Source organism: Rhinoraja longicauda, chromosome 6 (genome assembly GCF_053455715.1).
Source record: "Rhinoraja longicauda isolate Sanriku21f chromosome 6, sRhiLon1.1, whole genome shotgun sequence".
Classification (NCBI taxonomy): Eukaryota; Metazoa; Chordata; class Chondrichthyes; order Rajiformes; family Arhynchobatidae; genus Rhinoraja; species Rhinoraja longicauda.
The window spans coordinates 37,806,168-37,832,778 of NC_135958.1; the positions used below are offsets into that span (position 1 = coordinate 37,806,168).

General features: G+C 41.4%; 1 protein-coding gene across 2 annotated transcripts; it reads left to right on the forward strand.

Annotated features, from left to right (window-relative positions):
* Positions 1-23,733, forward strand: ist1 (IST1 factor associated with ESCRT-III). 2 transcript variants are annotated; one of them, XM_078400813.1, is made up of 10 exons: positions 1-79; positions 2,721-2,834; positions 3,887-4,067; positions 7,602-7,689; positions 9,641-9,724; positions 10,340-10,450; positions 12,244-12,417; positions 17,359-17,472; positions 20,751-20,802; positions 20,939-23,733. In XM_078400813.1, exons 2-10 carry the CDS (start codon positions 2,747-2,749, stop codon positions 21,151-21,153), a joined length of 1,107 nt encoding a protein of 368 aa, XP_078256939.1. In that variant the 5' UTR covers positions 1-79; positions 2,721-2,746; the 3' UTR covers positions 21,154-23,733. The 2 variants fall into 2 exon arrangements, with proteins under 2 accessions (XP_078256939.1, XP_078256940.1); XM_078400814.1 differs by lacking the exon at positions 7,602-7,689 and adding an exon at positions 7,751-7,838.
* Positions 23,734-26,611: the final 2,878 nt, after the last annotated feature.

A 26,611-nucleotide genomic window follows, 5' to 3' on the forward strand; every position in this document is an offset into this window, starting at 1 on the left:
CGGCGAGGGTCACTGGCGTCAGGTGACCGGTGACGTCACCGGGAGTTTGGTCACAGCAATCGGGACGCCAGGAGGACAGGTGAGGGGGGAAGCGAGGAGGAGGGGATGGAGTGAGGGGCTGGGGGCACTCCAGCACCCACACTCCCCTGCGCGACCCGACACAGCAGGGGAGCACCGGGCCTCGACAGCGAGACCTCAAGGCCGGGTTTTAATGACTGCCTTCTGTTTATCTTTCTGTACCCACTTCCGTGTTTCCACACTTTTGGGGCCTAAAAATCATCGCATAAGGAAGCCCATCGCTTTGTGTAAAGTTTGAACATCGCATCTAGTTTGATATCTCCCCCCTCCCCCTGGAAGGGCAATAAACTTGCGGGACCCAGAAGTTTGCTTTTGTGATTGTCTTGAAAAACTTCCCATTCTTTTGTTGGAATAAAAGGTTGTAGTTAAGTCCTGGTGGTTTTACATTGAGAGTTATTTAACAAAATCATATACTAAAGCAAAACTATGGGTACATTTCTAACATTGGCGAGGATCATGTAAGGTGGGTCTTCTGGCTCAAGGAAGAGTTCTTTCATTAAGTTTTGTGTTGCCATTTTAAGAGACTAAGCGCAAAATATATGAAAGTCTAACAAGCTATGAGGTTAAGTTCAGTCCGTTGGAGGTCAGGATAAAGCCAATAGTTATTCTTCAAATAATACTCAAAAGATCACGATTGAACAACTCCTCATTGGCTTTCCTGGCATGTTTGTAGTTCTTAACTCTTAATATTAAATTCAGCAGTTTCAGATAATCCCTTTTTATTTTTTAAGGCAAAATCATATGCTGATTCTAATGTAAGTCATAAATCTGTAACATTACCACGCCCTAACAACCCTCTTGTAGATTATATCACCAACATCTTTGTCATCTAGATTCTCTTGGTCTTCACCCTATCTCAAGACATTCCTATATTTGCTTCACCCCTCCCACATGTCTGCAACATAAAATGTTTGTTTCCCCCCCCCCATTGTTCTAATGAAACGACACGGACCTGAAATGTTAACTCTTTCTTGTCCAGAGATGCCAGTTGATCTGCTGACTATTCCAACATTTTATGTTTTGTAATTCACGTTTCCAGCATCTTCAGTTTTTAAAAACTTTTAGTTAACCTCAAAGGCATTTCATTCTTGTTTATAGGACTTTGGTGTGCCAAATCTATTGTCCTTTATTACAACTGTGTCTAAATTAATTTTGTGATTATGCAGTGGGCCAAAAAATTGAGGCATTGCAATCACTTGAAGGAATGAAGAGTCTAATATTTTGTGATACCAGTTTACAACAACGGTGGTGATGATGAGAAACATTTTGATAGTAAGATTGTGCTATCAGGCCTATTTCAAATAGCAAAGGTAATGAATAGACTATTGAGAAGACAGATTATTTCTTCTGACATAGATTTTAATGGCCGTTAGTCGTCTATTTAAATTTGTGAATGAGAATAGAATATAAAAGAAATTTCATCACCAGCAAAGGTGCTCAGCAAATGGTAACAAGGACATCTAGCTTTCCTTTAAGCAACATAGATTATTATTTGAAGAATGCTGGCACCTATCAACATGCACCATGTGAAACAGCCTGTCCATGCATTTATCAGTCCAGCTGTCAATCCAGGAGGTGCTGTGGGCCTTCATAAACGGAGATTGTATTGTGCATCATATTGATTTATTTGATAGATTGATATTTTGTTGTCTGCTCACAAATGACAACACAAACATACAGTTAACAATTAAGAATAAAGCATAAACACATCAAAACAATAAGGATACACCATTACGGTCTAAACATGTGGGTGAAAATAAACCAGAGCAAAAAAGAGACTACAGACTTTGGTTATTGAGTAGAACTATCACTCGTGGAAAAAGGCTGTTTTTATGTCTGGCTGTGGCTGCTTTGACAATCATTTCCAGAGGGAAGTGCTTCGAAGAGTTTGTGGCCAGGGTGAGAGGGGTCAGAGATTATCTTGCCTGCTCGCTTCCTGGGCCTTGCAGTGTACAGTTCGTCAATGGGGGGAAGGTTGCAGCCAACAACCTTCTCAGCTGTGCGAATAATCCTTTTTAGCCTTCGGATGTCGTGCTTGGTGGCTGAGCCAAACCAGACCATGATGGAGAAGGTGAGGACGGACTCAATGATAGCAGTATAGAATTGGACCATCATTGCCTGTGGCAGATTGTGTTTCTTCAGTTGCCGCAGGAAGTACATCCTCTGTTGGGTCTTTTTGACCGTGGAGTCGATGGTGGCCCCCCATTTAAGGTCCCTGGAGATGATGGTTCCAAGGAACTTAAATGACTCCACAGATTTGACTATGGTGTTGTTGATGGTGAGTTGCAGGAGGGGAGGGGGATCTCTTCGAAAGTCTACAATTAGTTCCACTGTCTTGCGAGCATTGAGCTCCAGGTTGTTGTGAAGGCACCAGGACGCCAGCTGTGTCACTTCCTGTCTGTAGGCAGATTCCTCCCCATCCTGGATCACTCCAATCAGGATACAAGAGGATAATGATATTCAGCATGAAGTATAAAGTAACAAGGAAATAGAAAGAAACAATACACAAATGGTGTGACTACTTTCTATTTAGTATTAATTATTATCATAGATATAACTCAGTTTGAAACTAGGTGACATTTGGGTCACCTATGGGTGACATTTTTGTGACTTGTTTAAATTTTATCCTTTATCTTCGTTAGGTTGATTCAATTTTGAAGATCCAGTCATGTTGCGATCAGGATTTCGATCCGAGCGTTTACGGGTGAACTTGCGACTAGTTATCAATAGGCTTAAGCTGCTGGAAAAAAAGAAAAGTAGGTGTTTTTAATGAAATTATGATAGATTTTCTGAATTAACTTTAAATAACCATCTTTGTGACCGTAATTAGTTAATTAAACATTTTATAAAGTTGATGGAGTTGGAGTATCAAGGCCTTTATTTAATAAATTGCTGCATGATAGCCTAGCTCTTTTGCACTATATTGTATGCCTCAGTTAAATATACAGGGCATCCCTGGGTTTGGAACCACCAGACTTATGGACACCCATATGTACGATTGATCTCCCATAATATTAAGTTAAAATGTCTGACATACATACATACTTTTGTCCCTGGGAGCAGGACTAGTTTCTCCTCTCGAAGGTAGACACAAAATGCTGGAGTAACTCAGTGGGACAGGCAGCATCTCTGGAGAGAAGATATGGGTGACATTTTGGGTCATGGAAAACATAGAAAAATAGGTGCAGGACTAGGCCATTCGGCCCTTCGAGTCAGCACCACCATTCAATATGATCATGGCTGATCAACTAAAATCAGTACCCCGTTCCTGCTTTTTCCCCAAGCCCTAAGTGCTAAATCTAACTCTCTCTTGAGAGACTGAAGAAGGGTCTCGACCCGAAACATCACCCATTCCTTCTCTCCCGAGATGCTGCCTGACCTGCTGAGTTACTCCAGCATTTTGTGAATAAATACCTCCGCTGAGTTACTCCAGCAGGTTGTGTCTATCTTCAAATTAAACCAGCATCTGCAGTTCTTTCCTACACATAGATTCTCCTCTCCCTCTCTCTCCACCTTTGGTAATTATTCTTTGACATAAGTCTAGTGTGCTTTTGATACTATTTGTTACAATACCATAGAGTATGGTTACCATATCGAGTGACTTGGCAACCCGAAATGTCACTAATTTCTTCTCTCCAGAAATGCTGCCTGTCCCGCTGAGTTACTCCAGCTTTTTGTGTCTATCTTCTGCTTATGAATGTCTGCTTAAAACAACCCATTTGTTACCTGGGAAATAATAAATGTAATACAAAAGATTTCATTCATTAAGAACATTGCTCTATTTGATATTGCTGAATTACTCTTGCAGCTGAATTAGCTCAAAAAGCCAGGAAGGAAATTGCAGATTATCTTGCATCTGGGAAGGATGAGCGGGCACGGATCCGCGTTGAGCATATCATTCGAGAGGACTACTTGGTGGAAGCCATGGAGATTCTGGAATTGTACTGTGATTTGTTGCTTGCACGATTTGGCATGATCCAATCAATGAAGTATGTAAGCATGGCATTTATATTTTTGTCCCAGTCTTGTGTAGTTATTGATTGTCATAAATGGCTAACAAGCAAAATCTTATCATATCATATCATATCATATACATACAGCCGGAAACAGGCCTTTTCGGCCCTCCAAGTCCGTGCCGCCCAGTGATCCCCGTACATTAACACTATCCTACACCCACTAGGGACAATTTTTACATTTACCCAGCCAATTAACCTACATACCTGTACGTCTTTGGAGTGTGGGAGGAAACCGAAGATCTCGGAGTAAACCCACGCAGGTCACGGGGAGAACGTACAAACTCCTTACAGTGCAGCACCCGTAGTCAGGATCGAACCTGAGTCTCCGGCGCTGCATTCGCTGTAAAGCAGCAACTCTACCGCTGCGCTACCGTGCCGCCCTTAGTGCGACTCTAACTTAGAAATCATTAAGTTTACAAAGCCAGCAGAGAGAACCATCTATTCTAATTTAACCAAAAAGTTATGGTTGCTTTAAATTTGTAACCAAGGTATTTTGTTGGAAGGGAGCAAGGGAAATAAAAAAACAAAACAAAGTTAGTGTAACAGTGTTGGCTGCAAGTGTTTGCATTTCTGCCAACATTGAATAATATTAACGTACTATGATGATGATAATACTGCTGTCGTAGGACAACCTCTTCACATTTCTGTGAGGGGCGAAAAAAGGCCTCATAAAACTAACAGCATTATTGAAGGATTTATTATCGATAAAGTTTTTTGACTGTCATGTCTCTGAAATACAATTAAGTTATCTAGAATTTCTGAATATTGTCATCATAATGTTTGAATGGTTACTGTAACAGAATTGTCTATCCTCTTCACTATATCTCCTGTCCATTTGTCACATGAGTCACCATAGAAAATGTTACTCTTTCATGATCATGGCTTTTATACCTTCATTAAACACCTATCAGCTGCCATTGTCCAAATCCCAGATACTTCATTTTAACTTTTTTTGGTGAAATTCCTTGTTTATGAATCTTAGTAAGTGTGAGGTGTTGCAGTTTGGGAGATCAGTTGTAAGGGGAAAATATACAATTAATGGCAAACCCTTAGCAACGATGATGTCCAGATGTATCTTGGGGCACAAGTCCATAGCACCCTGAAAGCGGCAACACAAATAGATAGAGTGGTATGCTTGCCTTCAGTCGAAGCATTGAGTGTACGAGTCAGTCATGTAACTTTATAAAACTTTGGTGAGAACAAATTTAGAGTATTGTGTACGGTTCTGGTCACCCCATAACAGGAAGGTTGTGGAGGCTTTGGAGAGGATGCAGAAGACGTCTACCAGAATGTTGCCTGGATTAGAGGGTAACGGCCACAAGGAGCGGTTGGACAAACTTGGATTGTTTTCCAGGAACACTAGAGGTTGCAGGGAGACTGATGGAAGTAGAAACAATTATGAGAGGCAGAGATTGAGTAGACGGTCAAGACCTCCTTTCCCAGGGGTGGGAAAGTCAAAGACTAAAGGGCATAGGTTTAAGACAAGAGGGCAAACTTTAAAGGAGATGTGCGGGGTAACTTTTTTAACATAAAGAATGGTGGGTATGAGCTGCCACGTTTTGGTGTAGGAAGTGAAACGATAGTGGTGTTTAAGTGACTTTTATATGGGCACATGGATATGCATTGGGATATCGATCATGTACAACGGAGGAGATTAGTTTGTTGGCATTGTGTTCGGCACAGACATAATGGCTCCCAAGTGTTTGTTCCTGTACTGTACAGCCGCAGTTAAACTCTTTTAAAACAAGTCTAGGTGTTGATGTCATTGATATCCTGTCATTCCCTTGATGCATTACCAAAGTCCTTTTGGAATGAAATCAAGAACAGACCCGGCTGTACTTTTTGAGAAGGCTCTGCTCCTTCAACATCTGCAGTGAGGTACTGCAGATGTTCTATCAATCGGTGGTAGCCAGTGCCATCTTCCTTGCTGTCGTGTGCTGGGGCAGCAGGGCGAAGGCCACGGTCGCCAATAGGATCAATAAACTCATCAGGAAGGCTGGCTCTGTCCTGGGGGTGGGGGGGGGGGAGGGAGTTGGATTCATGGGAGGTGGTCTTGGAGGGGAGGATGCTCCTCAAACTACAGAGCATCTTGGACAATAGAGCTCGCCCCCTCCATGACACACTGGTCAACCTGAGGAGTACCTTCAGCAACAGACTGGTTCCACCAAGATGCAGCATAGAACGCCACAGGAGATCCTTCTTCCCTGTGGCTATCAAACTGTACAACTCCTCCCCCTTCTGCCGTGGGGTAGACTGACTCCCCTCCGCAAACTTTGCACATCCCCAATCCTTTCCACTCGTCACTTTAATTTCATGCTTCATGCATTTTGTGTTTTGTGACTGTTGATAGATCAATTTCCCTCCTGGGATAAATAAAGTTCTATCGTATTGTATCATAATTCAAATTGCTGATTTTAATTTTTCACGCAGAATGCTTGTTCTAGCAAAGCCGAAGTGAGTTTTACTTAATTGAATGTGGTGCAACTGAGTTTTTAAAGTCAGTTTTACCATTGCTGGATTTACTGCCGTTTAGGCTACTAGAAAGTAAAGGGGAAATTGTAGGTTAATTGGCTTTGGTGAAACTGTAAATTGTCCCTAGTGCGTTCAGGGTAGTGTTAGTGTGCGAGGATCGCATGTTAGCGTGGATTCGGTGGGCCGAAGGGCCTGTTTCCGCGCTGTACCTCTAAACTAAACACTGTCATATTGCTGCTAATGGCAAAATCCTTGCCAACCTTCATAATCACCTAGAATGGACCCCAGTTAATGCCCATCTATTGTCATAATCCAGCTATTTTTTGGATGCAAAGGAGGGGAAAGGACCAATAAATTGGGTGATTTTAGGGCAAACCTGGTAAACTCTGTGGCAAAATCAGTAATTTAATATTTTACTTGGATATGCTAGATTCTCACCAACAATTGATCTTCGCCCGATAATGTAGGTGTCAAATATATCTGGAATTCTTCTATCTTGATATTCCCAGAATCTTACAACTTGGTGTCCCAGTGAATAGCGTTGCAGATTCTGTTTAGTAGTTCCAGTATATTTCCCAATAGCTATTCCAGTTATACGAGTTCACTCTAGATTGAGAGTAGGTCCTAAGCTAGACATAAAAAGCTGGACACAGATGCTGGTTTAAACCGAAGATAGACATAAAAAGCTGGAGTAGACTGAAGAAGGGTCTCGACCCAAAACGTCACCCATTCCTTCTCTCCAGAGATGCTGCCTGTCCCGCTGAGTTACTCCAGCTCTTCGGTTTAAACCAGCATCGGCAGTTCCTTCTCACACAGTTGGCCCTAAGCATTCCCTTTGCTCATTGGGTTGAAGAAGACCACACTTCATTGGCTGACAGGTAAGTGTAGGTTTCTCAGCAGTTGGATTACCTTTATTTACATTGTGGCATCTAGCTGAATAAGTTTATTGGTGTATTATTTAATTAATTATAGTGAAGGGCCCATTGCACGACATTTCCTCTTGTAATCTATGTTTTCTTCCTCATGTGTGTTTAGAGAACTTGACACTGGTCTCAGTGAGTCAATATCCACTCTGATTTGGGCTGCTCCACGGCTACAGACTGAAGTAGTTGAACTTAGAACTGTAAGTATTCCTCTTAACGGGATTACAAATTCACAATCTCCATCTGACCCCTTTCATTCAGGGAACTGGATGCAGGTCTGGCAGAGGCAATCTCTACACTAATCTGGGCTGCCCCAAGGTTGCCTTCAGAAGTAGTAGAGTTGAAAATAGTAAGTAGCGGGAATGGAGATAGTGCAGTTATAGTATAGTGCTGTGCTTTTGCGTGTATTTTATGTGCTTGTGTCTGGAGTTAGATATTTGTGCTGCTGATAGCTAGGTTTGTTGGTCTTAGTTTCTTTAGTTTTATTATTTTGTTTTTTAAATTTGTAGGTCCAAGGCTTGATTAATATTAGCTTGTCTACATTAATATATAAGCAGTAACAAATGCAGCTCAGTTGCATGCAGCTTTGCCTTCTCATCTCTAAACTAATGTGGAAAGCAGTAAGCTTTGTACATTCCTTTATAATTTTCATGTTACATTATTCTTTACTAACTGACAAAGTGCATGCTCGGATTCTAATCCATGCTGACGTTATCAATGCTTTATTATACAGTTTAAGGATGTAAATTGATTTCAGATTTGGCTGGAAGTGAAGTGCATGAGAGATTTGCAAGAAAAACATATATTTTTGACGCATTGTTTATTAGGAGCATAGGTGAGGGTCAGGTTAGAGCCCTAGTGCTGCTTCATGATGAGTGAAGCATCTTGGTCGGTTGGATCAAGATACAACAGAGAATAAACCATTAATTCCCCCAAGGTTCTATCACTCACCTTCATGTTAAGGGTAATTTACAACGATTAATTAACCTACCAGCCCGTCCACCTTTGGAATGTGGTAGGAAACACGATCACCTGGGGGAAACCTACACACACAGGTAAAAGATGCAAACTTCACACATACACAGCACCAAGGTCACAATTGAATCTGGATCTCTGACAGTGTGAGGCAGCAGATCTTCTCGATATGTGCAGAATAGATACGTGCAGAGTAGAGGATGTGGTGAGAAACTACTCTGGAGTTTTTTTAGCAGTGGAATAAGAATTAACAAATGAATAATATTTATTTAAATTTTCAGCTTCGCATATCTCGATTCTTTTAAATTGAATGTATTAGTTGTAGTCTGCACTTGAGGATTTTGTTTTTTTGACAAAAGGTAGACAGGTGGTCAATGGAATAGACACTGAGACTCATGAACCTTGTGGCAACCTTTATCAAGTTTAATTCTGGATCTGATGATTAGAGTTCAGGCTTGGAGCACAGCCAGTCTCCTTTTTTCAAGTGGCACAATGGGATTTTTGCAAATATTGATCATTTACATATATTTGTTTTGAGTCCATTTGATTTTTCTTTTAAGTAGGATCCACCACTGATTTTCCGGCACTGTTGGTTCCAGAGCCTTGCTGGATTATCCTTTTTGCTGGACAAACAGAAAAACAGCCTCAGGAGGGGCTGGGGGGGAGGGGGGATGTGTAGGAAGGAAAGATACAAAATGGAGAAACTCGGCGGGATAGGCAGCATCTCTGGATAGAAAAAATGGGTGATGTTTTGGGTAGACACCCTTCAGACTGGCAGACTTTATGCTGTCTGAAGAAGAGTCTCGACCCAAAACGTCGCCCATTCCTTCCGTCCAGGGGTGCTGCCTGTCACGCAGGGTTGCTGAGATGCCGGCCCACAAATTTGGCTGTGGATATTGGCTATGGGAACAGATCTGCTGACTGTGCCTGGGCCGGAGTTCCAGAGCCTCGGCCGCAGGGGACAAATTTGATCTGCCAATCGTCGCAGAAATCCCGATGAGGTTGCAATCAGCCGCCTCACCCAGCTTAAGCACAACCTTTTCAGGGGGACTTCTTGGGGTGGGGGGGGGGAGATTTCAAGTGCACTCTTGTAATTTTGTCCGCATTGTATAGACCATTTCATTTTCCTGCACCTCTGGATCGACAACGATATTTCAAAATCATTTTCTCTTGTAGGTTTCCGATCAGCTCTGTGCCAAATATAGTAAGGAATATGGAAAACTTTGCAGAACAAACCAAATAGGAACTGTGAATGAGAGGGTAAGTGTAGTCTAATCTTCTTTTTAAATGCTTCATTGTCATAAAGTGTATACCGTCAAAGTGTACAGTATTCTCGATGTAGGAAGAAAATATTTATATCGTGCCTTTCATGACATTGGAACCTTCCATTGCTTTACACAGTGAATTAATTTTGAATTGTGTTCATTGATCCAAGAAAGGAAAAACAATTTACTCATACCAATGGCCTAAAGGTAACAATGCCATAATGACCATATAATTTGTTTTTAAACATCAGCACACTATCCCTCAATTCTCCTATTCTTCAACGTTGAGCCGTGAAAACTTTGAAGTCCGCTCGAAGGAGCACCTGAATATACCATCCCATGAAAAGGAAGAAAACTTTAACAGTCCATCCCTCACTTTGTATTTCGCCAGATTGCTCAGGCCTCTCGAGAATGCTTTCAGTCACTTTCTTTACAATGCTTTGGATGTAAAAATGAGATATACTTAAAATTACCCCAGTTTAAATTTGTTAGTTAATTATAGATAAGTTTGATGGATAGTAACTAATTTGTTTTTTAATTTGCTATGATAGTTACTTTAATTTTTATGCTTTTATTCTTCTTTTTTGATATCAACTCCATTCACTTTCAGCTGATGCTCAAGTTAAGTGTTGAAGCGCCCCCAAAGATCCTAGTGGAGAGATACTTAATCGAGATAGCAAAGAACTATAATGTTCCATACGAACCTGATTCTGTTGTCATGGTATGTATATCTCAAGGTCATCTGACTAATTCTGTCTCTTGTAGTACATAATCTGAACTGAAGCTTTAACTTGGATTCATCCAGTTCATTATCAATCAATAGGGGGCATAATCATCTATGTGAGTTGTAAGTGATTGATTGAAATATTTTGATTGAATGTGAACCCCTTAATTGTTTACTCTCTATTTCTATAATATTTTTACTATAACCATCCCAACCTTATCCTTTCAATGATATTCCCTTTTAATAATAATAATAATTTATTTGAAAAGGGGACAATGTACATTAATTGACATTTAAACAAATGTAAATGTACTCGAGTTAGCCGAGAGGCTAGTTTTCATCGACAGTCCCTTAGCCTGATGTTGTTAGGCATCCTAGAAAAGAAATACAATACAATATGTACAATAGTTAAAAACATAGCATATTACCATACAAAGCAATGCAGTTAATTAAGATGAGCAGACAAAACCCAAACAGCAGATGTAAAAATACAGTGTGAGTACAGTCTTAATTTAAAGTTTACATTTTTTAAGTTTAAGTTTTAAAAGTCACATTCAAGTTGGATATAAGTAGCATCAGTGTTGACTTAATATAAGAAAATAACTGCAGATGCTGGTACAAATCGAAGGTATTTATTCACAAAATGCTGGAGTAACTCAGAGAGAGGTTCACCTGCACCTCCTCCAACCTCATCTATTGCATCCGCTGCTCCAGATGTCAACTTATTTACATCGGCAAAACCAAGCGCAGGCTCGGCGATCGCTTCGCTCAACACCTGCGCTCGGTCCGCGTTGCCCAAACTGATCTCCCGGTGGCCGTGCACTTCAACTCCCCCTCCCATTCCCAGTCTGACCTTTCTGTCATGGGCCTCCTCCAGTGCCATAGTGAGGCCCACCGCAAATTGGAGGAACAGCACCTCATATTTCGCCTGGGCAGCTTGCAGCCCAGTGGTATGAACATCGAATTCTCAAACTATAGATAGTTTCTCTGTCCCTCCCTTCCCCTGCCCCTTCCCAGATCTCCCTCTATCTTCCTGTCTCCACCTATATCCTTCCTTTGTCCCGCCCCCCTGACATCAGTCTGAAGAAGGGTCTCGACCTGAAAGGTCACCCATTCCTTCTGTCCTGAGATGCTGCCTGACCTGCTGAGTTGCTCCAGCATTTTGTGAATAAATACCTTCGATCAGTGTTGACTTTGTTGTTTCTCAATAAGCCATTTCTTGACGTTACGCTTAAATGAATAATATGATGGAGAATCTCTAACTGATTTTGGTATTGAATTCCATTGATCTGATGCTCTGAAGGAGAAGACAGCCTGGCTAAATGCAGTTTTCCTGAATGGGATAGTGCAGTCCCCCCAAGCTGCACCTCTAGTAGCTCTGTTTGTAGTAGATTTGAAGTTGATGAAACAAGATAGAGGAGCCTTATCCGTCTCTTTCCCACCCTCTCTTTTCTGTTTTCCACTTCTGATGAAGGGTCTTTGACCTGAAATGTTAAATCTTATTTCTCTTGCCACTGATGCTGCCTCCTTTGCATGTTTCCAGCATTATGTTTTTATTTTTGATCTACTTGTGTGGTCTTTGCACATAACTGAACTCATTAATTTATCTCTGATAGCATTCTGTTAAATCTCTGGATCCTTTCAACGATGCTTAACTAAGTGCACCTAATGACAAATATTATGCTGTGCACGTTTCTTCTGTTGCGGCATGCACTGTTAAAATTGGTAGGATTTAAGAGTGCTATATTGAATGAAATTGTATACTGATTCAATTTTATTTTCATTTCTAGGGTGAAATTCCAGTAGGAGTGGAAGCAGATTTGATTGATGTTGTTAATGAAGATAAAAAAGGTGGACCTGGTGGAGGAGGTGGTGGAGGAGGTGGTGGAGGATTCACAGCACCCACTGCAGGCATTATGTCAATGCCTGTACCACCTGTACCATTCTCGTACCCTCCAAGAAAAGTAAGTTGTTAAACAATCACTGTCAAATTTTAATTCTCCCTTTACATGGGCTCAGCTGTAGAGTTACTGCCTTACAGCGCCAGGGACCTGGGTTCGATCCTGACTACGGGTGCTGTCTGTATGGAGTTTGTACGTTCGCACGTGACCTGCTTGGGTTTTCTCTGAGATCTTCGGTTTCCTCCCATATTCCAAAGACGTATAGGTTTGTAGGCTAATTGGCTCGGTATGATGTAAATTGTTCCTAATGTGTGTAGGATAGTGTTAATGTGCGGGGATCACTGGTCGGCGCGGACTCGGTGGGCCAAAGGGCCTGTTTCTGCGCTGTATCTCTAAACTAAACTAAATTTCTGTGATATTGCTGGCAGTGAATTAATACAGCAGTGTAATAAAACCAACTTCAGATATGTGAAGATGGATAATAAGACGAAGGGGGAAACATTAGGAGGGTTTTAAGAACATCCAAAAAAATGGAGTAGAAAGAAGAAATGTAAGAAGGAATTTGAAGAAGGCATGACCATCAATTGTGAAAAGGGAGAGAGGTGCTCAGGAAAGATGAGGCAATGAAGTACTTTAAACAAATGGAGGTTGTTTGTTAATTTGGAGGTTCTCAAAGTGCAAGTAGATGTGAACCAGAAAACAAATCATATTGTGGGCTAGGATATTCAGCAACAGTGCCTTGGATAAGGTGCAGTAAATAATGAGAAACTGGCTAGGAAAGCACTGGTTGTAATCTTGATCATTCAAATATGGAACCTAAATTGAATTTTATTGACTCTTTGTGATTATAAACCAATTTGAGTTGTGCATTTATGCAATCATAATGTATTTGGGATGGATTATAAAGAACACAATAGTTTGCTGAATATTAAAATACATGTTGTATTTGGATATAGTTAAAAGATTTTCATCAGATACATGTGGTAGTCTTGATATATCTGGAGCCTTTGTTTTGACGAAGTGTAAGAATCTAAATCATCTGTTAATTAAACATTCCTGCCTCATAAATTATTCCCTTTCTATAGTCAGAAAATTTGTTCTTGAGTGTGCTACGCTTTGTAGCTGTAAATCTCGGCTCATTGACTTTCTTAGCAAAAAAACAAATGTTTTATTTTTTATCTACCAAATTTAATAGAATATTTAATTGATCTGTGTTTCTAATTTAGTGACTGATGTGGGCTAATCATCTAAAGTGTAAGAATTTTTTATTAAATTAATGCTTCAGTTACTGAAAACCTGAATTTCCAACCTGTTCACCTTATATTGTGGACATTACACAGGATCCAATTTGTCATCAACCCTCATTCTGGCTGACTTTGGGAATGAATTAGATGAGCAAAAATGAATTGAACACGGTTTAATCTTTCTAATTAAATCTGTGTGTGTGTGTGTGTCATTGTTCTTGTAAAGAAAATTGCAAGGCAATCAAGGTATATACAACATTGACTTGGAGAGTAATCCAATTTAAATCTACTGAATGTCTCTAAAAAGGCAGCGGCACAGTGGTGCAGCTGGGAGGCATTCTGGTGCAGCAGTAAAGTTGCCGCCTTACCGCACCGGAGACCTGGGTTCGATCCTGACTACAGGTGCTGTCTGCACAGAGTTTGTACGTTCTCCCTGTGATCGCTGGGTTTTCTCCGGTTTCCTCCCACACTCCAAAGACGAACAGGTTTGTAGGTTGACACAAAATGCTGGAGTAACTCAGCAGGATAGGCAACATACAATACAATACAATACAATACAATACAATACAATACAATACAATATATCTTTATTGTCATTGTACCCAGGGGTACAACGAGATTGGGAATGCGCCTCCCATACGATGCACTAATTTAGGTAATTTAGACAGCAGCAACCCAACGAAACGAACAGTTGTAACAGTTTTGGACAGGGTAAAGTGCAAGTTGATCTATGCGTTGTGGCCATCCGGCTCAGCAGGACCGGTTCATAGCAGCTATGGCCCTGGGGATGAAGCTGTTCCTGAGTCTGGAGGTGCGGGCATAGAAGGCCTTGTATCGTCTGCCCGATGGAAGGAGTTCGAACAGACTGTTGCAGGGGTGTGAAGAGTCTTTGTGGATGCTGGTGGCTTTTCTGAGGCATCGTGTGTTGTAGATGCCCTCCAAGTCTGGTAGCTGTGTTCCGATGGCCCTCTGAGCTCTATGGACTACCCGCTGTAGAGCTTTCCTTTCTGCCTCCGTGCAGCTGAGGTACCACACAGGGATTCCATGCGTTAGGATGCTCTCTATGGTGCAGCGGTAGAAGGTCGTCAGCAGCTGTTGGGGTAGACCAGACTTTTTCAGTGTTCTTAAGTAGAACAGTCTTTGTTGTGCCTTCTTGACCAGCGCAGCAGTGTTATTGGACCATGTTAGGTCCTCCGAAATGTGAGTGCCCAGAAACTTGAAGCTGGACACTCTCTCCACACTGACCCCATTGATAGAGATCGGGGCATATTCCCCGTTATGTGACCTACGGAAGTTGATGATCAGCTCCTTGGTCTTGGTGGTATTTAGGGACAGGTTGTTATCCGAGAGAAGAGATGGGTGACGTTTTGGGTCGAGACCCTTCATTTAAACCAGCATTTGCAGTTCTTTCCTACACAGGTTTGTAGGTTAATTGGCTTTGATAAGTTGCAAAATTGTTCCGAGTGTGTAGGGGGGTAAAAGGGCCTGTTTACACACTGTATCTCTAAAGTTGAAAGAAAGGTGGATCATCAGACATTTATCATGCATATTGCACAATGCACTTTTTTTTGCATTCCGAACGTGTTTTGGCTTGGTATTGATAATTAAGTTGTTTATTGTCATAAACACGTATGGTAAAATACTAAGTGATCTGCAATCGATGATATATTTCAAATTGAAGATGGTGTTTGACTTTGAGAGGAACTTGTATGATTGATGTTTCCCAAGCACCTGCTCTCATCTTTGCACTGCAGTTGCTCACTCATAGTATACACCTGAGCCCACTATGTACTGGTAGTGGAGGGATTGGATGTTCAGGGTGTTAACCAAGTGGGCTGCTTTTTCCTGGATGATGCCAAGCTTCCTGGGAGTAATTACTGCTGCATTCATCCAGGCAAGTGGAGGGTATTCCGTGACATTCTTGGTGTGCCGTGTAAGATAGTGGAAATACCTTGGAATGTATGGAGGTGAACTTCTGGATGCAGGATACTCAGCTTCCAATTTGCTTAAGGATAGCGGAGTGAGGGGGTATGGGGAGAAAGCAGGAACGGGGTACTGATTGAGAGTGATCAGCCACGATTGCATTGAATGGCGGTGCTGGCTCGAAGGGCTGAATGGCCTACTCCTGCACCTATTGTCTATTGTCTATTGATCCAGCTGAGTTTCGAATCAATGATCCTCAGGATATTAATGGTGGAAGAATTGGCAATGATAATACCATTGAATGCCAAAGATAAGTTTTCAGACTTCCTCTTGTGGCAGCAGGACATTTCCTGACACTTTTGTTGGGCCAATGGCATTTAGTCATAGTGCTGCACAGCACATGGAAACAGGTTCTTTCATCACCTTGTCCATGCTGACCAAGTTGGCATGTTAGCCTAGTACCACTGCCCTCTAAACTCTTCCTATCCATTTTTGTCCGCTTGTCAACAATTACTTCGATTCTTCTGCCTGCAAGCACGGGCAGCTTCATTTGCAGAGGAGTTGCCCTTGAAATTGAACATTCTGCAATCTTTGTGAACATCCCTAAATCTAATGGTGGAAGGAAAGTATAGGTCCACAGCCGATTTTCCAGCAACTGGTGGTTGGTTGCCCGACTAAATTACGAGGGTGCACTTGAAATCCCCTGCGGAAGTGCTGCCAAAATTGTGGTGCCTCTGCTGGGCGAGGCGGCCGATCTTGACCTCATCAGGACCTCCACAGTCGATCAGCAGATTGAAAGTGCCCTTTGCAGCCGGGGCTCTGGAACACCGGCCCGGCAGGAGGCGATGGATCCATTCCCATAGCCAACCTCCGCGGCCGGACCTCCGATTGACGGTCAGATTTGCCCCCTTCACCCGGGGCTCTGGAGCTCCAGCCTTGCCGGACCCAGTGGATCTGTTCCCATAATCAAATTCCAAGGCCGACTTTGTGAGCTGATGTCTCGTTTCCTCGGTGGAGTGCTTTTGCTTTGCTCAATGACTTTGCTTTAACCTTATTACCGCACTGAGCCTTTGATGTAAAAGGCAGTCGCTCTCATCTTGCCTTAGGAATGCAGCTTTGCTGTATATTTGGATCAAGGCTAAGGTCAGATCTGATGTGCAATGATCCTGGTGAAATGCACACTGAGCATCTGGGAATCAGTAGTACTTAACAGCACCATTATTGACAGCCTCGGTCAATATGCTGACATAGACTAACTGGTTCATAATTAGCTAGATGTGCACTGCGCTCTTTGTAAACATGACATATCTGAGCAGTTTTCACCATTAGTGGGCCATTGTGTAACTGTGCTAGCCTATGTAGAGGTGTGGCAACATCTGAACGATACATCCAGTTTCTTTGTTCTTCATAGCTTTTGATGTATTCAGTGCTTTTAGCCATTTCTTGATGTCCTATGACGTGAACCAATTTTTCTGGATTCTAGCTTCAGTGGGATTCTAGCTTCAGTGATGGTAGGAAGCTTGGGAGAAAGTGGCGATTGAACAAATGCCTTGACTTTTCTTTAGAACTTGCATCTTGGGGTCCGTTATAGTTGAAAAAGACCTCCTCTTTCTCTAATTTGTTTACTTGTCCACCATTATTAATGAGTAGTTGTTATACAAAAGTGCAGAGCATTGATCTGCTCCATTGTCTGCAATATTGCTTGGTTTATTTTTAAAAACATTTTTTGACTTGATGCATACATGAAATGTTGGCGTTATGCTGGACACACACGATCGGTTGGTGTGGCAATGGATGCTTAGCATTTGGTTGAGTTCTCTCTTTTTGTCTCTCCTAGGATGATTTTAATGGTCTCTCAGTGGACACTTATCAGCCATTCAACAACTTCCAGCCTCCAAACATTGGAGGAAATCCGCCTCCACTTCCAATGCAGCCTCCAACATATGAATCTGTAAGTTGCTGAGATTCATTTGCAAGAGCAGACCCAAGTCTGGACGAAGGAAGAATGGATATTCAGGAAAGACGTTGTTTTACTTGTACTTGTGCTTTCAACCATTAACATTGATTGTTAATGTCATTGCGCATCATCCATGTCATTAACCATTAAGCTTGCTTGATGTTATGGAGTCATTATTCCTTCCATTGTGCTGAAGAGAGAGAGAGAGATTTAATTGATGATTAGCATGGCTTTAAATGCACACTTAAGCTTCTGATGTTTTAATGGCAAATGGCCTCACTTATGCTTCAAGTTTGAATATTTACATATATAATTGAATATATAATTTCAAGGTTTTGATTTGTGATTTCAGAAAATCTTTAGCAACCCTGTTCATGTAATGCTTGGCACCTAGATTTTGTGTAAACATACTTAAGACGCAGATTACAGAAGTTATTTTTTGAGTGGAACTTTTCAAAATTTTGCTCAATTTGTCATTTAGATATAAATGGATACATTTATATATTTACAACTCTTAACAATAACATTCAAACAGTGCAATTCCTTAACACTTCAGGAGATAGGTGGTCATATGGGTGTCAACGTTCTGCAGTAGGATGCTTTGGGGCATCACAACGTGGCAGGAGGATAGAAACTGAAGACGGAGCAGCTGAATGAAATGAGGTTGGTAGAGACTTGGAATACAAGCACTGTCAGGCACCCTGGAGATATGGGACTGCGGATGCTGGAATCTGGAGCGATATCAAACTGCTGGGAGAATTCAGCGGTTCGAGTAATGTCTGCAAATCCTAGATGCTACTTGACCTGCTGACTTGAACTTGCAGATGTCTTTTGCTCTCATGCTCTAGTGTAGGTGAATTGTCTATTTTGGTGGTGTTAATTTCAGATAGCCTATGTGAATGCTGTTAAAGAAAAATGTTGACCGATCAGTTTAAAGAGCCTTCATAAATGAAAATCATGCCGGTTGTTTGCCAATTTGTTGAATCAATGTTTTTGATAACTTGGACTGATTCATGGCCCTTAATGTGGATACATTTCCTGGGGTGTTTCAAAGTTGGAAAAATCTGCTGGGTGGACGAGGGAAGTGAAAGTGTGATTGAAATCCAAGGAGAGACAAAGAATGCTGGAATAACTCAGCGGGTCAGGCAGCATACCTGGTGATGTTTTGGGTTGAGTCTCTTTTTAATTTAGTTTAGAGATACAGCACGGAAACAGGCCTTTCGGTCCACCGAGTCCGCACTGACCAGCAATCCCCGCATCTTATCATATCATCATATATATACAGCCGGAAACAGGCCTTTTCGGCCCACCAAGTCCATGCCGCCCAGTGATCCCCGTACATTAACACTATCCTACACCCACTAGGGACAATTTTTACATTTACCCAGCCAATTAACCTACATACCTGTACGTCTTTGGAGTGTGGGAGGAAACCGAAGATCTCGGAGAAAACCCACGCAGGTCACGGGGAGAACGTACAAACTCCTTACAGTGCAGCACCCGTAGTCAGGATCGAACCTGAGTCTCCGGCGCTGCATTCGCTGTAAAGCAACAACTCTACCGCTGCGCTACCGTGCCGCTATCCGACACACGCATGGGACAATTTTGCACTTACACCAAGCCAATTAACCTACAAACCTGTAAAGTCTTTGGAGGTGGGAGGAAACCGAACATCTCGGAGAAAGCTCCACGGTTACGGGAAAAACGTACGAACTCCGTACAGACAGCACTCGTAGTCAGGATTGAACCTGGGCCTCTGAGGCTGTAAGGCAACAACTCTACCGCTGCACCACCGTGCCATCCGTCTTTGGACTCTGATTTCAGATTTTGATTTTCGAATCAGATTCTGATTGAAATCCACTCTTTTGAGAAATTGATAAGGCAGAAGCAGGATTTAAGAAGGAAGGTGGATGCAGATGAAGGTTGATTGCTTTAAGTTGGAATTGGGAGTCAGCTGGGAGTAAATGTGCAAAAATCAGAGTTGTAAGCAGTGGACAGGAAGCAGGTCTAGAAACAAATATAGAAAGAGCAAATGCATTTGATTTGGGGACTGTGAGTAGAATAATGAAATATATAGTGCATGGGTTCCAGACGTTGCCTCAACAGAATATGATGCCTGGATTTTGTGAACAACAGCCAGCCATCTGCTTGCATTGTTTGGATCCATACTTGCATTGTTTGGATCTGCGTTATAATGGCACTATATTTGCAGCTTGGCTCTAGGTTTAAATACTTAGTGTTTTTGGCTGTTGGAGACATTAACTAATTATAGTTTGAAATGTTTTTCAATCTGTCTTGGACACAAATCACTCTTCCTAACAGAATTTATGAGTGTCTCATCTCTTGAAAAAGAAATGGTACTAACCTTTTCTATTTCTCATGTTGAAGGAGTGACGACACCAGTGAACATTAGTTTTTCATTGGTCTTTCACTGATCAGATTGTTGTTGGGAACATGGTAAAATGTGTATGAGTTGGGAAGATGTGTGCTTGGGGTAAGGCAGGCATTAGACCCTATTTATTATCAGGTTATTTATTGGAACTTTAATCATCTGTAGCTACGAAGTTTACCAGGTTTAATATATTCCTTTATTTGTCCCACACCGGGGAAGTTTACAGTGTTACAGCAGCAAAGAGAGCAAGAGATCATTCATTATAAATAAAAGATACATAAATTGTCATCAGTTTTCTGTGTGTTCTTAGCTGTTATTGTTGACTCGTCTGCTGGGAGCAGTGCTGGTTGTGCAGTCTCACAGCAGCGGGAAGGAAGGACCTCCTATATCTCCTTCACGCACTTGGGGTGAAGGAGTCTGTCACTGAAGGAGCTACTCAGTGCAGAACTGTACCTCTTCTTGTCACCCCATGCACTTTGTAGGGCCATTGTAAAGGCTTTTTGGGGGACTAAGAAGAACCATTGAAGAATGCATTAATAAATCAGGCTGAATGATTTGTTTAATGTGAGATGCTGTGGACTATTGAACTGGATTAGTAGATTAGGTCCTGCAGAGATGATTTGAATCTGTGCTTCTTTCGCAGTTAAACATAACTCTCTTGGCTCAACATATCACCATCCGCTTAATACCGGCACTTGAGCAAGAGTCTTTAACAAAGCATGCTTCGTAAAATTGATCTCTCCTTCCAGAGATGTTGATGCAGACCACAGCTGCTTGCTAGGCATTTGCTTCCCTGTTATCACTTCACAGCAAGCAATTGGCAGTAACATTTGTGCTGTTAAAATTGACTGCGTTTCTGATGATTGATTTTGTTTCATAGATTGATGATGTTAGATGTACTGACACTCATTTGCCTTCTTCCAAGTTTCCTGGTAAGTATAGATGTATTTGGTTTAATATAGATATATTTGGTTTAATAGCTTTAGTAATGGAATTGGAGTTTTTTTGTGATTAATGTCAGCAGATGTAAACCTATATTCTACATTAATTTTTGTCGCTCTTGTTTAGGTCCTTCGGCCCCAACTGCCGCACCTCGGAAGACGTTTGGACCTGCTCCTCCTGGCCCAAGCGACTTTATCTATGATAACATGACACTACCAGAGTTGCCCTCTGTGCCTGACACCTTACCAGCAACATCTGTGGGTGGCACTTCTACAGCTTCAGAAGATATTGATTTTGATGATCTCTCGCGTCGATTTGAGGACTTGAAGAAAAAAACTTAACTTTCTTGATTATTAAATTATCCTTTAATTTTCAGAGTATCCTAAATTCACCAGTGTATCTCTGCTTTAATCTGAAAGCTTTACAATGGAACCAGATGCTGTGTATACTGGAATATTAACACTCCTTGAAAATATTTTTGGCTTTCAGTGGATGTTATACTGTACTTTCAGATAATATTCTATCAGGTTATGTTGGTATTTGGGGGGACTTGCTGAACTAAATGGGTGCAATGATTCAAATGAAATTTGGCCATGACTTCATATCTTCATTAGTGTATACTTAGTTAAATGCTAATCCTTTCCCCACTCCCTCAACTGATCAGGACTGTGGGTGCACTTGCACTCATGACCATACATTGTGTTGACAGCTGCCAACTGAGATTACCTGTAATGTCAGATTTGTATAAGAGAGAGGAAACTAGACATCTTGACAAGATAAGTTGTCAATAAACTTGGTAAAAGTGTATATAGTTTTGATCTAGTTATTTACGCGGTAACTTGTGTACGCAAAAAAATTGTGGTTTCTATATATGGGTGCGTAACTCCTCGTACTATCTAGTCTGATGTAAACTTAATCTGTAATAAAACACTGTCATTACACATCAGCTTTTTTTAAGTTAACTGGATTTTCTGCACTTGAAATGATTAAACAATTTCTATGAATCTACTTTGATAGATAATAATTGCATTTGCTGAATGTAACATTTCCTCAACAAAAGAAATGTAAAATGTGTTCAGATTTGCGTTGCATGGGTTATGTATATTTCTGGCCATTTAAAAATTATGACCTAGGTAGTCTGAGGACATTTTTTTCATGTCAGAAATATATACTAATTTTGGGTGAGCACTGAAATCTAATAACTTGCTCAACTTGACTGTCTTATCTGCAGTTATTCACATCTTGTGCTATAGACAATAGGTGCAGGAGTAGGCCATTCGGCCCTTCAAGCCAGCACCGCCATTCAATGTGATCATGGCTGATCATTCTCAATCTGTACCCCGTTCCTGCCTTCTCCCCATACCCCCTGACTCTGCTATCCTTAAGAGCTCTATCTAGCTCTCTCTTGAATGCATTCAGAGAATTGGCCTCCACTGCCTTCTGAGGCAGAGAATTCCACAGATTCACAACTCTCTGACTGTAAAAGGTTTTTCCTCATCTCTGTTCTAAATGGCCTACCCCTTATTCTTAAACTGTGTCCCCTGGTTCTGGACTCCCCCAACATTGGGAACATGTTTCCTGCCTCTAACGTGTCCAACCCCTTAATAATGTTATACGTTTTGATAAGATCCCCTCTCATCCTTCTAAATTCCAGTGTATACAAGTCTAGTCGCTTCAGTCTTTCAACATATGACAGTCCCGCCATTCCGGGAATTAACCTAGTAAATGCTCTTTTTATGCATCTCCTAGATAATATAAATATACAAAACCATCCGATCATTAAGCTTTATTGACTTAATTCCTTAATTATTATGTATATTGGTTCATCAATTAATGCTCTGAGGATACTGTAGTTCTTTTGTGGCCACGACATGCTAATAGTCTGGAAAACATACTGTGCTACTTATCCCTGCGAGGGGTGTCTAATAATGAAATATTCAATACGTTTTGCTATAGATTTCTCGATCTTAATAATAATAATAATATATTCCTTTATTCATCCCACACTGGGGAAATTCAACAAAGTGGATAGCAAGAGAGCAAGAGATCATTCATTATAAATAAAAGATACATAAATTATCGTCAGTCATCAGTTCTTCATGCAGTCTCCTTTGAATTGAACCCCATGTCTGAGGTAGTGGTGTTTTTTGCTTTATTGAGAAATATGTAATACAGCAAGATTACTAAAGACAAAATGGAGAAAATGCTTTGCCTTCCATAAACTCAAGACTGGCCTTTGACTCTCAGACTCTGTTACTTGCATCTATATTTCTCACTATTACACTAATCATAGGACCTGACGTTTGGTGGATGTAATTAGACCCTAGAACACAGCCAGATAATCCATATGGGCTGAGATGGTGTCTGTGCATCAGGTGATTGGCAAGCAAATTAAAGTGTCCTGAGTTTCACAATTCTTGCCCAGCCATGCATATTCTTTTCATCGGTTATCAAAATCCTTCCAAGGTGACAAGCTCATTAGGACAGTTTGAAATAGTGATTCTTTAACTTGTGCATTTTCTCTTCCAACTGGAATGGTTTCTCATAACGGCCGATGGAATTGGATGGAACAGCAATATTAACATATTCTGATATTCCAGAGTTAATTTGTGCGTGCATGCAACAGTGATTGTTGACATAATGTGTACAGGGCCTGGCAGCTGTAAAATAGCCTTCAAACTGAGTAACCAACCAGGTGGCAGCCTAACTTATTGACCATCTACTGTTGATTGGAGGTGCTGAATAGATCTAAAAAAAATAATCAGTGTATCTGTTAATAATGACTTCATGATGTGTTGATAAAAATGATTTTCTAAATCCTTATTATTCATGGTAAACAATGAAGGCCTTATTCATCTTTAACCCCAAATACATAGATGGGGCACATTATTCTGTTTATTATATGTTTCAACAGTACTAAATAAAACTACTTTAAAAAAAGCTCCTGTTGATTGTAATTATTAAGTTGTATTTGAAAAAAAAAATAGCTCCCTTTGGTTTGAATTGTTAAGTTGACATATATATTAAAATAAACTCCTGTTGGTTGTAATTGTTCAGTTGGTCCCTGGATCTCATACAATCTAACCATCCAGTGTGGCCTACCGCAAGGAACCTATCAAAGGCCTTGCTGAAGTCCGTCTGGCCCTGCCTTCATTCATTTGAAAGTCAAATCGGTAATAAGGAAGGCAAATGCAATGCTAACATTTATTTCGAGAGGACTAGGATGGAATGCTAAGGCTTTATAAGGCCCTGGTCGGAATGCATTTGGAGTATTGTAAGTAGTTTTGAGCCCCATATCTGAGGAGCGATGTGCTGACTTTGGAGAGGGTCCAGAGGAGATGTACGAGAATCATTCCAGGAATGATTGGGTTAATATATGATGAGCATTTGACGGCACTGGCCTGTACTCGCTGGAGTTTAGAAGTATATTGAAACTTAATGAATAATGAAAGGTCTGGATAATGGATGTGGAGAGGATGTTTCCACTAGTGGGAGGGTCTAGGACCAGAGGCCATAGCCTCAGAATAAAAGGACGTACCTTTGGAAGAGTTGAGGAGGAATTTCTTTAGTCATCGCATGGTGAATCTGGAATACATTGCCACCTAAGGGTGTGGAGGCCAAGTCAATGGATATTTTTGAGGCGGAGATTGACAGATTCTTGATTAGTACAGGCATCATGGGTAATGGGGAGAAGGCAGAAGAATGGGGTTGAGAGGGAAAGATAGATCAACCATGATTGAATGGCAGAGTAGACTTGATTGGGCCGAATGGCCTAATTCTGCTCGTATAACTTACGAGTGGCAAAGCTACCATCATCGCACCTGGTCAACAGAAGGTGTACGTACAAGAAGCACTCTTTGCACCATCTTTCAAAAGGCACTAAATAGTATAGCCACACTCAATCCTTTATGCTGCCTTTCATCCCAGTGGGACAGGCAGCATCTCTGGAGGGAAGGAATGGGTGACGTTTCTACCATCGATTTAAACTAGCATCTGCAGTTCTTTCCTACACATTTCTTCCTTGTGAACTGGATATGCAGGAGTGTGAAGGGTTGGAGCCAATTAGCATTGTGCAGAAGGAAGCCATCAGATTCTTCAAATCTGTGCTGGCTTTTTTATTGAGTAATGAACAAATGTGACCCAAACACCTTTATAACATGATGACAGCATGTGGCAGATTATCTACAATTTTCTACCATATTATTCCTTTATACAACCAAAAGTTCAACTCTGAGATTCAGGTAATCTTGATAACTTGTTTTTCTCAATCATTTACGTATAGTAGTGCAGGTTCAGGTACGAAGTTGTAACAAAGTGAGGAAATTGGTATGGTCTTGTTCTTAAGTGAAAGAAAGAAATATAATTTTAATACAGAGAAATGTGAGGTGTATTTTGGGAAGTTTAACATAGGCAGGACCTACACAGTGAATGGTGGAGCTCTGGGGATCGAGAGCAGAGGGATCTAGGAGTTCAGGTGCATGGTTCCTTGAAGATGGAGTTGTAGGCAGATAGGGTGGTCAAAAAGGCCTTCGTCAGTCAGTGTATTGAGAAGAGAAGTTGGGCGGTCATGTTGCAGTTCTATAAGACATTGGTGAGGCTGTATTTAGACTATTGTGTTCAGTTCTGGGCACCATGTTATAGGAAAGATGTCAAGCTGGAAAGGTTACAGAGAAGATTTACTAGGATGTTGCCAGGACCAGAGGGTCCTGGATATAGGGAGATATAGGGAGAGGTTGAGTAGGCTGGGATTCCATTCCTTGGAGCACAGGAGGATGAGGGGTGATCTTACAGAGGTGTATAAAATCATGAGAGGAATAGATTGGGTAGATGCACAGTCTCTTGCCCAGAGTAGGTGAATCGAGGACCAGATGACAGGTTTACCGTGAAGGGGAAAAGATTTAACAAGAATCTGAGGGGTAACCTTTTCACACAAAGGGTGGTGGGTGAAAGGAACAAGTTGCCAGAGGAGGTAGTTGAGGCTGGGACGATCCCAACATTTAAGGAAACGGGTACAAGGAAAGGACAGGCTTGGAGGGATATGGACCAAACGCATGCAGGTGGGACTAGTGTAGCTGGGACACGTTGGCCGGTGTGGGCAAGTTGGGCTGAAGGGCCTGTTTCCATGCAGTATCATTCTATGACGAAGTTGATTTGTCACCTGTAAAGAGTGTTCAAAGATTTGGTTGGACAGGGAGCGGTGAAAGTTCAGTGTTTTGCATCTGTGCTTGCTGGGAAAATAGTATATGAAGGGAAACAGGAAAGGTGCAAGAGATAACCAAGGGGTCTGTGGAGAGTGGTCATTTTGGAATGTTGAAAGGTGAAAAGAATTTGTGTTTTTAATCATTTATTTTTCAAACCTGGGAATTACTGGCACTGTAATATTTATTGCCTCTCGCTAAATCCCCTTGATGCAGTGAGCTAGCTTCTGAAACTATTGCAGTCCTCCTGTTGAAGGTACTCCCACAATGCTGTTAGGCAGGGACTTGCAGGATTTAGGCTCGACGTTGATGGATGAAGGATCCACAATATATTTCTAGATCAATATGGTATGTGACTCGGAGAGGAATTGTATGTGGCTCGGAGGGGAGTCTGTTGGTGGTGTTGCAGTGCACCAAGTTGACCTCGTAGTCCTTTGGGGTAGAGGTTGCAGGTTAGTGAAGTTTTGTTGGAATAGCCTGGAGGAGCTACTCAGTGCATTTTATAGACATTTGGTACACATTGTAGTCATGTTGGTGGTGATGGGAATGAATATTTAGGCTGTTTGCATATTAGTCAAAACTTTTTTCTTGAAATGTTGAG

Excerpts from the sequence above, each read along its gene's own strand:
- ist1 (XM_078400813.1), top strand. The coding sequence starts at position 2,747 with ATGTTGCGATCAGGATTTCGATCCGAGCGTTTACGGGTGAACTTGCGA. Across the intron at positions 4,068-7,601 it reads GGCATGATCCAATCAATGAA|AGAACTTGACACTGGTCTCA; the intron begins GTATGTAAGCAT and ends ATGTGTGTTTAG. Across the intron at positions 20,803-20,938 it reads GCCTTCTTCCAAGTTTCCTG|GTCCTTCGGCCCCAACTGCC; the intron begins GTAAGTATAGAT and ends GCTCTTGTTTAG.